Below are 14,059 nucleotides of genomic sequence, written 5' to 3'. Positions count from 1 at the left end.
ACGTATGATCCAGGAGCACAGTTTATTTATTTATTTATTTATTTTTTTTTAATATTCACACATGTCCTTAACTTTGGTTTGGACAAGATATTTTCAAGCCATTTGTCTTCTTTGAATAGAATACAAAGTAAATGTACATACTGTAATCTGCACCTGTTTGCCTTCCGCTTGACTCGGGGAACAGTAAAACCTTCTTAATCATCTTAATCATCTTAGTGAATCAGCCTTTCTATGTCTGATATATTTTCACAGGTTTGCAACCTGACAAGTGGACACTTTTACGAATTCCGTGTGATTGCTGCCAACATGGCCGGCGTCGGGAAGCCCTCTGAGCCCAGTGAAGCTTTCCTGTGTGAGAAGTGGACGATGCCAGAGCCAGGTGAGTTAGAAATGTTGATTCCCTTTCAAATCTTTCAGAAACTACTGAAAATGCTTCTCTGCACACCGAAAAGTGTGACAGGTGCATCAGAGGGAATACAACTGAAAACACTGTCTTGCTCACTGCTGGTATGATTATACAAGTGTCATCTCCAAACATGTTTTAAGACACATAAAAATGAGTCACTTTGAATCATAACTTGTGTCCTTTAAGGTTTTTCCAAAACAAAAAAAAAATGAAATTTTCCTGGTTAGAAAATGGCATTTACCCCCTTTGCCTCATTAATTAAAAACATGCAAATATTTGTCATTTCAAAAGTTTACCTTCTGGATACAAGATGTCTACTCATGGTATGTACATGAGATTCGGGGGAGCAAAGAAACTTTCCTTTGTCAGCAGATGGATCTGAAAACAGTGAAGATCAAACATCCAACTGAAACAGCGATAAGTAAGAGGTGGCTGAGCTAGTGGCTAGCAGCTAACAGTGCTAACTTCATAAGGGGGGAACCAAAGGGTGGGTGCTACGCTTCTGCAACAACTCCATCCCAGTATCAGCAGCAACAGCCATATGAGCATAGTGCAGAGCTGCTGGTTAGCAGGTAAGCTAGCCAGTGAGATACACACATGTACAAAGATGCACATGCGGCTGGCTTAGCTTACCACAACAAATCATGGAAAAGTTCAGACTACGACACACAGAGGTAGCATGACTTCATTATCTGCTCAGGACGCCATTATTCCACTATATCTTTACACAGGAAATGGTGGTTTGCTGCTGTATTAATGTTCTGAATGTTGCATGCAGAACCTTTAACATTAGAAATTAATCATTTCTAAATTAAGTTACCTCAGAGCATTGAGAATTGAAGCCTCCACTATCACCACCCTGACCTGCAGTTTCTTCTTGAGGCTGTTAGTTCACAAAGTGTGAGTTAATTGACCCCGGCCTGGAAAGGGAGGAAAGATGGATACAGTGACCATCCATCACCTGGATGACCCATTACTACTCACTAACATTTTCTTTTCATTAAAAATTACACCATTAAAAGAGCATACGGTCATCTCACAACAAAATAGATCAGGTCAAAACGGAGCAACCGAATAAAAACGGGATATTTGCATATTATGCCATTAAATTGCAGAATGGAGGCAGAGGTCAGCGGTGAAGTGCGTAACACAGCTGTGAAATAAAAGATAAAATGATGGGCTCGGGTTAGAGGTAGTTTGTGGAATTCATTATGTGTTGCATATGTATGACTTGTCCTTTACTACTGCCCTGGGTGGTGGCTAATCTGTCTGTGCTGCTGAAGTATCCTTGTGCAAGACACTGGATCCATTATCACCTGTCACCCTTTGTGTAGGTGCTCTGAAAGGTGGCGAACAAAAACAGATTTAAGTCAGGTCAGTTTTATTTATATTGTACCATTTCACAAATCACAATTTGTCTCAGGGAGATTTACAATCTGTACAGCATACGACACCCTCTATCCTTTACAACCCTCACTTCAGATAAGGAAAAACTCCCCAAGAAGACCTAATGGGGAAAAAATGGAGGAAACCTCAGGAGGAGTAACTGAGGAGGGATCCCTCTGCCAGGATGGACAGACAGCCAATCGATGCTGTGCAAATGGACTAAACCAACATAATAAAATTACAATGTAGACAATATATATGGCAAAATGATACACAGAATGTGAAAGAGGATGTCACACAGCTCTGAGACTGAGACCAACCCAGCAGCCAGATAATGAAAGAATAAGTAACTAATTGAAAGTCACATGAACAAATATACACATAACTCAACCTGTATTTTTGTTACAGTTAAAGGAATACTTCACCCCTCAAATGACCATTTGTACATCCATTACTCATCCCTTGTTATGCTGAATTTGGGAAGAAAAGTCCACGGTGAACGACAAATCCAAAAATGTGGAAAATTCATGATGAATTAAAGCCATGGGGGGCTGAGTTTAACAACATCAAATCATCCTTTTCGAAACTCCCACACAACTTGTGCAGCATAATCCAAGTCTTATTTGTCTTATTATTCTCAAAACACTTTTGCATAAAGTCTACACAGATGAGCAGAGCACCTGCGCTGTTTCGGCACAAAGGTTTTAAATTGTAATGTTTTAGTGAAAATGTATGTGTTTGGGAAGTACTGAGCATACAACTGGATAAATGATACTTGGATTGTACTGCAGGAGTTGTTTAAAAGTTTGTAAAGAGATGTTTTAAAATAGTTCAGCTGTTGTGAAACAGCGGACCCCCTGACTTCAATTTATCAAGAATTTTCTTGTTTTTTGGATTCTTCGTTCGCCATTTGTCTTCCCAAATTCAACATAAACACTGGTTGAATAACTTGATATACAAATGGTCATATGGGGGGTGAAGTATTCCTTTAACATAGCACTGAAGAAATAATGAAAAGATTGTTAATGGTCTGCGTAGGGGTAAACAAATTGGCAGAACTTTTTTGGTATGAAAAGAACAAAGCGCCCTTCCACCAATGGGAGGGGCAGTTGAAGACTTGTGGGAGGAGCTGTTGATGACGCTGCATGTGCAACCCACTGGCGGTGGACTAACAGGAAACAGCTGATGGCAGGAATGAGGAGCTAGTAGCAAGAGGGAAATGCAAACCTGACAGACATTGTAAAGATGAGCAACTGGGGAGACAAGGAATTGCGCGCCCTCCTTGTCCTCGCAAATGAAGAGGCCATTAACCGTCAAATGACGGGAACGGTGAAGGACGGGCCAACTTATGAGAGAATCGCAGGTCTGACCAGCCGCGGCTTCCCTCGGAGTACGTCACTGTTTACGTCACATGCTGAGCTACACATTTTGTTACTTGCTCACGCCCCCCATTGCCCCGAAAAAAGCACATTCTGTATAAACAAAAGTAGACAGGCAGCATTTTGCTGCACTCCCCGATTTTGTTTTTGTACTGCCAATGCTGAAAGAAGACTGATTGGGCTTTCCTGCAAATTTGCACAATTCCTTTTTAAAAAGGGCTATGGAGACAGACGACCATTCACACCTACAGGCAATTTAGAGTCACCAACTAACCTAACCTGCATGTCTGAGGGCATGATTGTGGGAGGAAGCCAGAACCCCACCCTGGGTTTGAACCAGGAACCCTCTTGCTGGGAGGCAACAATGCTTACCACCGCACCACCGTGCCGCCGAAATGTATGTGTTTGTGAAGTCCTAAGCATACAACTAGATAAGTGAGACTTGGATTTTACAGCAGTTGTGTAAGAGTTTGTAAACAGTGGACCTCTATAACTTCCTCAAGAATTTTCTCAGTTTTTGGGTTCTTTGTTCACTCTGAAGGTATGCGATAAAAACAGTTTTCCTCCCAAATTCAATGTGAACATTGGGTGAATAACTGAAATACAAATGGTTGTTTGGAGGGAGAAGTATTCCTTTAATCTAGCACTTAAGAAATAATGAATAAATTGGTAATGGTCTTTTCCCAATTAATGGCAGTATAGCAAAAACATTGAAATATAAAAAATAAAAATTCTACACTGATCTGTGTTGTATTGTTCATACAGTAACAATACATAAAATCATGTTTAGTTTTCTTGATAGAAATTCCAATGAGGAACTTTGTCCTTCACTGTCTTATATTTGATGTTTTATTCAAGTATCTTTATAGGAGAATAATAACTGTAAATAAAAATATACATTACATTACATGATAAGAAATACATTAGGAAGACAACAAGGTTTTTATCAGCTCATCTCTTCTCTTATTTGGACTGTGGTGGCTGGACAGTAAAAAGACTATGTTTAGAGAGATTTTAACCTGAAACAATAAAAGTGGAGAAGCACAAATAGGATTTTGAAAAGTGAGGGGGCCATGCAACCCCTATCCCCCAGTGGAAATCTTCTACACACTTGCATTATTATTACAAACACGCACACTCACAGACTCGCCCACAAAGTCACTCCTGTATGTTGAGCAGACAGCCCGGCAGTTCTGGTCCGGCTTCTATCAGCTTCTTGTGACATTAATATTGAAAATGGAGAGAGGCTCTCTCACACACGCCACTTTTAAAGCGCAGCTCATTAATCTTGGCAAATGGGCTTTCCTCTGTGCCGTTAATAATTTAAAAGTGACCGAAAATCATTAAGCAAATTAACTACCAAGTGCCGGCATTGAGTCAGTGGGGGTAGATTAAGGAAAGTCACTGTACTCATTTTGACTTTACTGTTTTTCTGATTTGCTTTTGTTGTGACTTCCCATTGTGACAAAAATGACCAGTTTGGTTGGTTTTGATATTTTTCTTTTAGGTTATTTCAGTGTGAGCTTTCAGTTTCTTGTTCACACAAACACTTTGTTCCTCTGCACTCGAAGCTCCCCTGCACAAAAGCATTGACCCTGATACACAGCTTGTCTGTGGCCCTTGGTCCTTTCTTTCAGGCTGTCCCTATGATGTGGAGGTCAGGGAGGTGAGAGACGACTCCCTGGTGCTGCTGTGGGCAGCTCCGCTGTACGAAGGACGGAGCCCTGTCACTGGCTATTTCCTGGAAGTCAGCCAGGGTGACCAGTCTGACGATTGGATTACTTTGAATGAAAAGCCGATTTCTGACACGCATTACAAGGTAAGTGAAGCTGTGAAAATATTTACAAGCTTCACTTCAGCATAACAGAAACTAAATGCTTTATAATTTGTCAATTACCTGATAAAGTATAATTGTATTTGATAGTGTAAGTGCCAGTAAATTATTATTACCCTGCTTCAGTGTTTCATTCCTTTGTGATACTATGGGTGATGAATTATGACAATGATGTGTAAATATTTGATGTGTTTCTGATGACATACAGGTGTCAGGTCTTCAGACAGGTCAGACCTACCGTTTCCGTGCGTTGGCTGTCAATGAGGCTGGAGTGGGCTCTGCTTCTCTGCCCACTGAGCCGGTCACAGTTCAGACAAAACCAGGTCAGCCATCACTGCTCCAGAAACACAAATACTGTAATTAAAAAATCACCTCCACAGCTTTTTGGAGCGGCAGGACCTGAGATACAATACATAATAATCAAAAAAAGCATCGACACACTCCAAACTGTATAATAGTTATCAGTTTCCTTCTTTAACTGAGTAGATATACGCTTATTTCTTGCCGAGAGTAAACATAATTGCTGATGATGTCTGCAGCACACTGCAGCCACACTAACCAACCCTCTCATCCTTAGGCACCAAAGACATTGAGATTGGAGTGGACGATGATGGTTTCATATTCCTGAGCTACGAGACCGATAAGACGGACGATGAGAGCAAGTTCCTGTGGAGCAAAGACTACACAGACCCCATTGACCCTGAGAGAGCTCAGGCAGAAATCAAAGAGAACGCGTAAGGGTTGTTCATGTGCAACACTGTATGTAGGAAATCTGTGGCTGTCTACATGAACAAGAGGTGATATTTAGAAAGGTTCAGTCCTCTTTATCGCTCAGCGTCTCTGTGCTTTTCACACTAATTTTTCCTCTTACCTGTAGTGCTGTTTATCAGTCTAGATTGTTTTGGTGCGAGTTGCAGAGTGTTCAAGGTATCTGCTGTAGAGATGTCCGCCTTCCCTCAAATATAATGAAACTAGACGGCGCTCAGCTTGTGGAGCTCAAAGCACCCAAAAAAATTAGGGCTGTGAAGTGGTTAAAAGAACTATCTACTTAATTACATGGTCTGTGATTAATTAATCTAAAGTAATCGCATACATCAAAGCTGCTGGGTTTTGGACACAATTGTCCCCTACCACCGAAACTGGTCTGCAGTTCATTGTAATCCCTTTGGCAAGGGAGTTAGTTCGTCCATCTAGGCATGTTTTAAATGTTCCATTCATGGGGCCAAGCAGCATCGTCTCGTCTGCCTCCATCATGTGACAAAGCCTTCAATAATGCACTGGGTCAAAGGGCACCGCAGAATTTGATTAATCAGCTTTGATTTTTTTTAAATGTTATTGTTTCTGTGATTAATTAATCAAAATTAATTTGACAGCCCTTAAAAAATGTATTTGAAAAACTCAACCGCAATGTCTCTTTCCAGTAATCATGACTTGGTTACTCAAGATAATCCACAGAACTTGCTGTGAGCAGTTTCATAGGAACTATTGTCTTTTCTACATCCACCACTGTATCACTGCACACAAGGAAGCGTGCATCTACTAATGACAATATGTGCATTGCATCCTCCTCAGCTGAGCTACAACATTAACTAGCTCATGGTGCAAGGTGAGCTAGCAATAGATGCACACTTTCTTCTGCCTTGTGATACTGTTGGCGGGTGTAGTTAGGTAGAAAGAAAATAGTTCCCATATGAAACTGCTCACAACAAGGTCTATGAATTATCTTAAATAACTGGCTCATGATATCTGGAAAGAGATATTGCTGTTGAGTTTTTCACACATCTACTTCCATTATATTTGAGAAAAGGCAGACATCTCTATGGATATCTCCAGCACTCAGCAACTCGCACCTAAACACGCTAGACTGATAAATAACACTACAGGTAAGAGGAAAACTATGTTGGGGCAAACTGTCCCTTTGCTGCTGTCTATGGTTTGTTCAGCAGTGACCCAATAAATGCAGTTTACCCTGCAGCTTTAATTTCAATGTAACCAGGGCCATGGGATAGAATATCATATGCAATATTACTTTTGTTATGTGTTTAAGTAACAGGATTTTAATAGAGATTATATTAACATAAGATGTGTTTTTTGGAGTATTTCTCACTGGAATTCCTACTAAAGGCCTGTCTCTTTTAATTATCCCTTCCTTTAGCTTTAGGGAAGCCTGCATGCCAGCTCTCACACTCATTGATATCATATAAAACAGTAATTTAATTTTAAGTTCAGCTGGCTGTAAGGCATTGGGATAACACTGTTGATACAGAAAGTACTGTGAGTCCTGATGGCTGACAGCACAAAACAGCACCTACATCACCCTCTGCTGCAGGATGGATAGATAAACAAGAAGCCCAAGGTGCTCTCTACTAGATGGATCTGTCTGTTTTTCAATTTGTCCATCAGGTCAGTCCTCACCTTCACAGACCCCACTGAGGAGGATCTGGGCCTGTACACGGTGGAGATGAGCGACGACCCAGACCTGTCGTCCAGCTATGACTTCACCGCTGAAGGTAAACTAAAAGAGAGTAGAGGGTGAGGAGACTGTCTTGTCTTATTCACAACTTCATATCGGGCACAGGAGCACAGTTCAACATCTGTTGTCTCCTGTTATCGAAAAAGCTGATGGCAGCAGGACTTTTAATTTTAAGGGTTATCAAGCTTTTCTCTCAAGCAAATAATTATGCCTCTCACAACCACTTCCACAAGGTCACTCGTCCAACTAAGCATTTATTCTCAATCAACTTTCAGCTTAAAAGGAGAACGGTGCATGCCATTGTTCTTTGACAATATGTCGGTATTAAGAAATGTGGGTCCTGTTCAAAGTTTAATTAACCTTCTGCTACTTGTTTTACTTCTTCGTAGACCTTGAAAGACTCAAAGAACTCAGCTGGCAAGTCAGAAATCCATGTATGTACCAAAGACATTGTGCTGTATCATGGAAAAAAAACTGACATTTAGGAGAAATTACACATGTCCTGAAATGCCCTCTGTTTGTTGTTTGGTAGTGATCGCTCTGAAGTCAGGCTGGCAGGTGGAGGTTTCAGAGAAAGGTGAAGTACGTCTTTGGCTGCAGACTGAGAGTCTGAGTGATGCTGCTGAGCTCCGTCTCATCTTCAATGACCACGAAATCTCCAGTACTCCGGTAAGGACCGCTGCACAGGTCATCCTGCAACACTGCAGCTCAGAAAGTACGAGCATGTCACTAACCTTGTCGGGGTTAGAGGGTTTTATATCCACACTTCTTAAAAACGTCCGTATTGTGAGGTAGGGTATTACTGTAGTTAGATAAGAGTCCTTTAACCTTGTCAACCTTCCACTCATCAAGTTGCCGACTTCATGGTTGCCAGTTCTGGACATTTAATAGACTGTAGAAGGAGACATTTGCAGGGCCCATTTTAACCCACCAAACCATATGCAAATAATTTCGCCCCTGCATGGTGGTGAAGTGTGTGCGAAATGCTATACTACATTTTCACAGTCATTTAGCTTAGCACACCATTGGGTTGGCTCGCATTAACAGAGATTTGTAAATTATGCAATTTCTACTTACATGAGGGGATTAATCTGTTTTAAACTGCAAGTAAACAAGGGCAATGACAGAAACATTTTCCCATTCTCTTTCTTTAGCTGCTTGTTGGCACATTGCTGACATTGATATTGCTGTTTCTTTGCAATAAATGCAACAATACCTTGTAAAATCAATTCTGTTTAGCAGCCAGGATTATACTGTGAAAGATGAAGAAATATATGGAAAAGGTTTTAGAAATAAGGGTATTAATTTCCATTACAAGTTACAAACAGTCAAAATAAACTATAAATGGAGAGATCACAATAGATTCATGAATGTTATAATGATAATTTACAGTTGTATTCAGTTGTATTGGATTCATCACTTAAAAATATACTTTACAAGAAAATTTAAATTGACCTATTGATGGCGGATTTTCAGAAATTTTCTGTTTTTCTTCATTGTAAGCTAACGTAAGGACTAGCTTGCTTAACTGATGTTAACGTTCTAAGCTAATGTAAGGACTAGCTTGCGTAGCTGTCTGATGTTAACATTCTAAGCTAACGTAAGGACTAGCTTGCTGAACTGATGTTAATGTTCTAAGCCAACGTAAAGAGTAGCTCGCTTAACTGATTAACATTCTAAGCTAATATAAGGACTAGCTTACTGAACTGATGTTAACGTTCTTAGCTAACATAAGGACTAGCTTGCTGAACTGATGTTAACGTTCTAAGCTAACGTAAGGACTAGCTTGCTGAACTGATGTTAACGTTCTAAGCTAACGTAAGGACTAGCTTGCTGAGCTGCAACATGTGCACTAGTTAAGTGTTTATTCTTGTAATTTTTTTGTAAATAATTACCTGTCAGTATCACTGGGAAATCTATCAAAAGGCCAGCTCTGGACTCCTACTCTGATAATTTTGGCAGATGATTGTGGAACACTGCTCGTGTTTATTCATGACGGACATAACTGAGGATTTATGCTTTTTCTCTGATATTAATCAAGGCAGAATCCTGTCCAAAATGGTGACCATGCTATGCGAAGAACGTCAGTGTTGCCTATTGATATTTTAACTTCTTTGACATGGAGGTGGCTGAGTCGTCGGCTAGTCGTTAACAGTGTTAAGTCCAAACAGCATTAAACAACAGCAACAGTACTGCCAGAGCTAACGCTGTTAACCAGGGGGGAACTAGAGGGTGTGTGCACTACACATATCAGTGCTAACCACTGTATGAGCAGAGTACAAAGCAGCGGCATAACACTGAACTAGCCAGTGAGATACACACATGCACTAACACGGACGCATGGCCGGATCAGCTTATCTCAACAAACCACAGAGCAGCTCGGACAGAGGGAATGTGACTTCATTCTCTGCTTAGGACGCCATCACTCCACTATGTCGTGGTTTGCTGCTACAATAATACTCTGAATGTCACATAAACCTTTAAAGAAACATTTCACATTGCAGAGATCAATGAGTTGATAGTGGTTCGACCAAAGGGACACTTCCCCTTAAAGCTCTCATTTGGTTTCATTTAAATATCAGCTTGAGGCCTAAGGAGGTAAAACTCTCCAACATATGTGCAAAGAAAAACATTGATTGAGACTGGAGAATAATACAAAACATATTTGTGTCACAGAACTTATTTTCTCCTCTTTCCTACCTGATAAATCATCTCATGACTTGTTAGATTTATCTTGTGACTAAACGACCTTATAAAATGCCTAGATCAGCTACAACAGCTAAAAAGCTGATTGGATCTGAATACTTTTCCCACCACTGGTTATCACAGCTTCCATGTTGACAGGAAAGGATGTGTGTGAGATACAGCACTCACTGCTGATTGGTTAGAGCAAACCCAAACAAAATACCTCCCCTCCCAGGCGGAAATCTGCTAACATAAACACACTGTCAAGCTGAATGAATGAAGTGAAACCAAACAACAGTTCAGTCTGATTATCAGGCTAAAAACTTTCCATTCATAAAATTTACAATATCAAATCAAATATTTTAAGTAAGTGACAAAAACGCGGCTTTAAAGTTTCTCGATCTAATGTTGAAAGAGTAGGAAACAGCACAGATGTCATGCAACTCTACAAGGCTTATGTAACACTGTGTAGGCGCATACAGCTGCGAATATGACAAGTCACTATGACTCGAAAACAGCAATTAGTGTTTTAATAAACATCCTGGAAGGCAGCAAAGATGCTGCCAACAAGAGATGAAGAGCAGGTGTTCAAGGCAGCAGAGAGGTCTGGGAGCTGAGATAATTTCACAAAGTCTGGGAGACAGGAGGATCAACTGAGCTTAAGGTGGAGCGCACACATCTGGTGAATGTGTCAGTTTTGGTTGTATGCCAAAGAAAAGTAAAGGTGGAATGAAGAGACAATTTGGACAGCTTTCTTCAGTTCTTAGGGCAATAAATCATCAGTATCATCAGTATGTCATTGGGTAACAGTGGGTCTGTAGCAGTTGCTGAAAAGGCTCTTTGAAACTACTTTGCACATGTAAGGCCTGATATGCAGAATATATTTAGACATGATAGACATATGTCCCCTCTGTTAGTGTATTTCCTATGGCATCTTTTGCACAAATCATTTGCATACTTACAAGAGCACTTAAAGCACTTAAAGGAGCAATGTGCACTCGCCAGCCACTTTATTAGGTACACCTTGCTAGTAACGAGTTGGACCCCTTTTGCCTTCAGAACTGCCTTAATTCTTGGTGGCACAGATTCAACAAGGTGCTGGAAACATTCCTCAGAGATTTTGGTCCATATTGACATGATAGCATCACACAGTTGCTGCAGATTTGTCGGCTGCACATCCTTGATGACAGTCTTCCATTCCACCACATCCCAAAGGTGCTCTATTGGATTGAGATCTGGTGACTGTGGAGGCCATTGGAGTACAGTGAACTCATCGTCATGTTCAAGAAACCAGTTTGAGATGATTTGAGCTTTGTGACATGGTGTGTTATACACTGAGGTCATAAAGGGATGGACACAGTCAGCAACAATACTCAGGTAGGCTGTGGTGTTTAAAGGATGTTCAGTTGGTACTAAGGGGCCCAAAGCGTGCCAAGAAAATATCCCCCACACCATTACACCACCAGCAGCCTGAACCGTTGATACAAGGCAGGATGGATCCATGCTTTCATGTTGTTTACGTCAAATTCTGACCCTACCATCTAAATGTCGTAGCAGAAATCGAGACTCATCAGACCAGGCAACGTCTTACCAATCTTCTGTTTTCCAATTTTGGTGAGCCTGTGCAAATTGTAGCCTCAGTTTCCTGTTGTTAGCTGACAGGAGTGGCACCTGGTGTGGTCTTTTGCTGCTGTAGCCCATCTGCTTCAAGGTTCAACGTGTTGTTGGCTCAGAGATGGTCTTCTGCAGACCTTGGTTGTAACGAGTGGTTATTTGAGTTACTGTTGCTTTTCTATCATCTTGAACCAGTCTGGCCATTCTCCTCTGACCTCGAAAACACAATTATTATTTCCAGGTGTTCAAACACTTAATTAAACACACATAGTACATTATATTCTATTTCTGTCAATATAACCCCCAAAATCCTACACACTGGACATGTAATATGTGTTCATATATCTTAAAAATGACCTCCAATTTTTTTTTTCAGTGAAAGCAATGCTATTTGCAACAAACAGTAACAAAATTGTCCTTCTTACACTGTTATTGACAAAATAATTTAGGCCTTATGCTACAGCAGGAAATGGATATGAAAAATAGCGACATGATGAATTTCACTCACTATTCTAAAGTGCATTTGGACCTCAGATGACCTAAAACAAAACAGTATAATCATCAAGGAACACTAACTGAATGTGAACAACCCTCCTCAGCACCAATATATGTTGTGACACCAAGTTAAAAATAATCAACGCTGCCGTCGAGGTTATTGAACCGTGCACTGATGTGTCCACAGAGGGTGAAAGCAAACACAACACAGTATATTTATTGTGCTTTCATGACTCTGTCAGATACATTTTTGTGTGTCTATGTTTTGCCCGGCTGCTTTATATTCAGGAGCTTTCATTCATTGCTTCTATTTCATTTTCATTTATTCCATTATTTCCCAATATCAGGGCTCCATCTGAACAGTACTGATTACACGTTATTTCTAAATGATCACAGCTGAGGTTTGTGAATTCAAAAGCCATTTAGCTGATTAGGGCCCTCAGGCTTGCCATACATCACAAATCACATCCAGCACTGAAGCCTATCAACATGCAAGGCATACACTTATCTCGATGAACATATAAGTCATAAAAATGAGCTCGAAGGCTGCTCCCTGTTTGTTTGTGTTTCTGTTAGTGAAGTATTTTGTCTTCACAGTGTATTTTGTCATTTCAGACCCTTTTCATGCTCTGATTCACACTATATTCTCTTTGTATAACTACCCATCTACACCGTAGATTGCACACGCCGTGTCTACCTGCCATCTGGGCTCATCTGTCTGCACATGAGCTCATGTGTACTGCACTGTATGTGTGTGGCAATGCTTGTTTGCTCTTCTGCAGCACCGTAAGATCAACTTTGACAGGGCCAAAGGTCTGGTGGAGATACTGTTTGACCAGCTCACTCCAGAGGACGAGGGCTCGTACACGGCTCAGCTGAAGGACGGCCGCGCCAAGAACCAGTGCACTTTGGTCTTTGTGGATGACAGTAAGTTGTTCACTCAGTTGACACTAAGTTGTCATGTTGGTTTTTGTTACAAACTGTACCTCAATGAAAGATGCACTGGAGGAATATAACTAAGTACATTTACTCGAGTACTGAGGTAGTTGTACTTTACTTGAGTATTTCAATTTTATGCTACTCTAAACTTCTACCCCACTACATTTGGGAGGCAAATGTACTCTATTACATGCACTGGACAACTTTAGTTACTAGTTACATTCCTGGTTGAGATCAATAATCCAAAATATGAATCAGCTAAAAAAAATATAATGTATATTTATAGGTTACGATACCTAGTTGTGGTGGCACAGTGGTTAGCATTGACGCCTCACAGCAAGAAGGTTCCTGGTTCGAGCCCATCACAGGGGGTGAGTGAGCCCTTCTGTGTCAGTATAGGCTTTCTCTGGGTACTCCAGCCGCCTCCCACAATCCAAAGACATGTAGTCTGACAATAGAAAGTCTGGTGACCTGTCCAGGATGTACCCCGCCTCTCGCCCAAGGTGAGCTAGGATGGGCCCTTTTTCCAGAATAAGCAGTTACAGAAAAAGAATGAATGAATACCCAATTGTATATACAGTAGTTAGAATTAGTCCCACTTTTACCAGCTGCAACATTAAAGTGATGAACACATTGATGCGTCAATAGCCACCTTGATTTTACTCCCAACTTGTCAAATACAGCAGCTTGGTCAATGGCCTTCTACATCAGATACAGAGGCACAGAGGCTCCCTTTGGCAGCAGTATGAGACACACTAGACGGGGGCATTTTTTTGACACTCCAAGCAACTACTATAAAGTAGTAGTATAAACAGTGAGATAGTCCACATATTGGTAGTGGAGGTGGA

The 14,059-nt window shown here is 40.8% G+C and overlaps 1 protein-coding gene across 1 annotated transcript in view; it reads left to right on the top strand.

The window, feature by feature from the left end:
* Positions 1-14,059, top strand: part of myom3 (myomesin 3) — a 99,681-nt gene that overhangs the window by 74,143 nt on the left and 11,479 nt on the right. The window contains exons 19-26 of the mRNA XM_033641227.2: positions 253-379; positions 4,809-4,990; positions 5,214-5,328; positions 5,583-5,739; positions 7,409-7,515; positions 7,868-7,912; positions 8,011-8,147; positions 13,055-13,199. Of these exons, the coding sequence (XP_033497118.2) occupies positions 253-379; positions 4,809-4,990; positions 5,214-5,328; positions 5,583-5,739; positions 7,409-7,515; positions 7,868-7,912; positions 8,011-8,147; positions 13,055-13,199 (1,015 nt within the window). The remainder of the gene's footprint in view (positions 1-252; positions 380-4,808; positions 4,991-5,213; positions 5,329-5,582; positions 5,740-7,408; positions 7,516-7,867; positions 7,913-8,010; positions 8,148-13,054; positions 13,200-14,059) is intronic.

Source organism: Epinephelus lanceolatus, chromosome 10, assembly GCF_041903045.1.
Source record: "Epinephelus lanceolatus isolate andai-2023 chromosome 10, ASM4190304v1, whole genome shotgun sequence".
Lineage (NCBI taxonomy): Eukaryota > Metazoa > Chordata > Actinopteri > Perciformes > Serranidae > Epinephelus > Epinephelus lanceolatus.
This window is presented reverse-complemented; position numbering and strand designations above follow the sequence as displayed.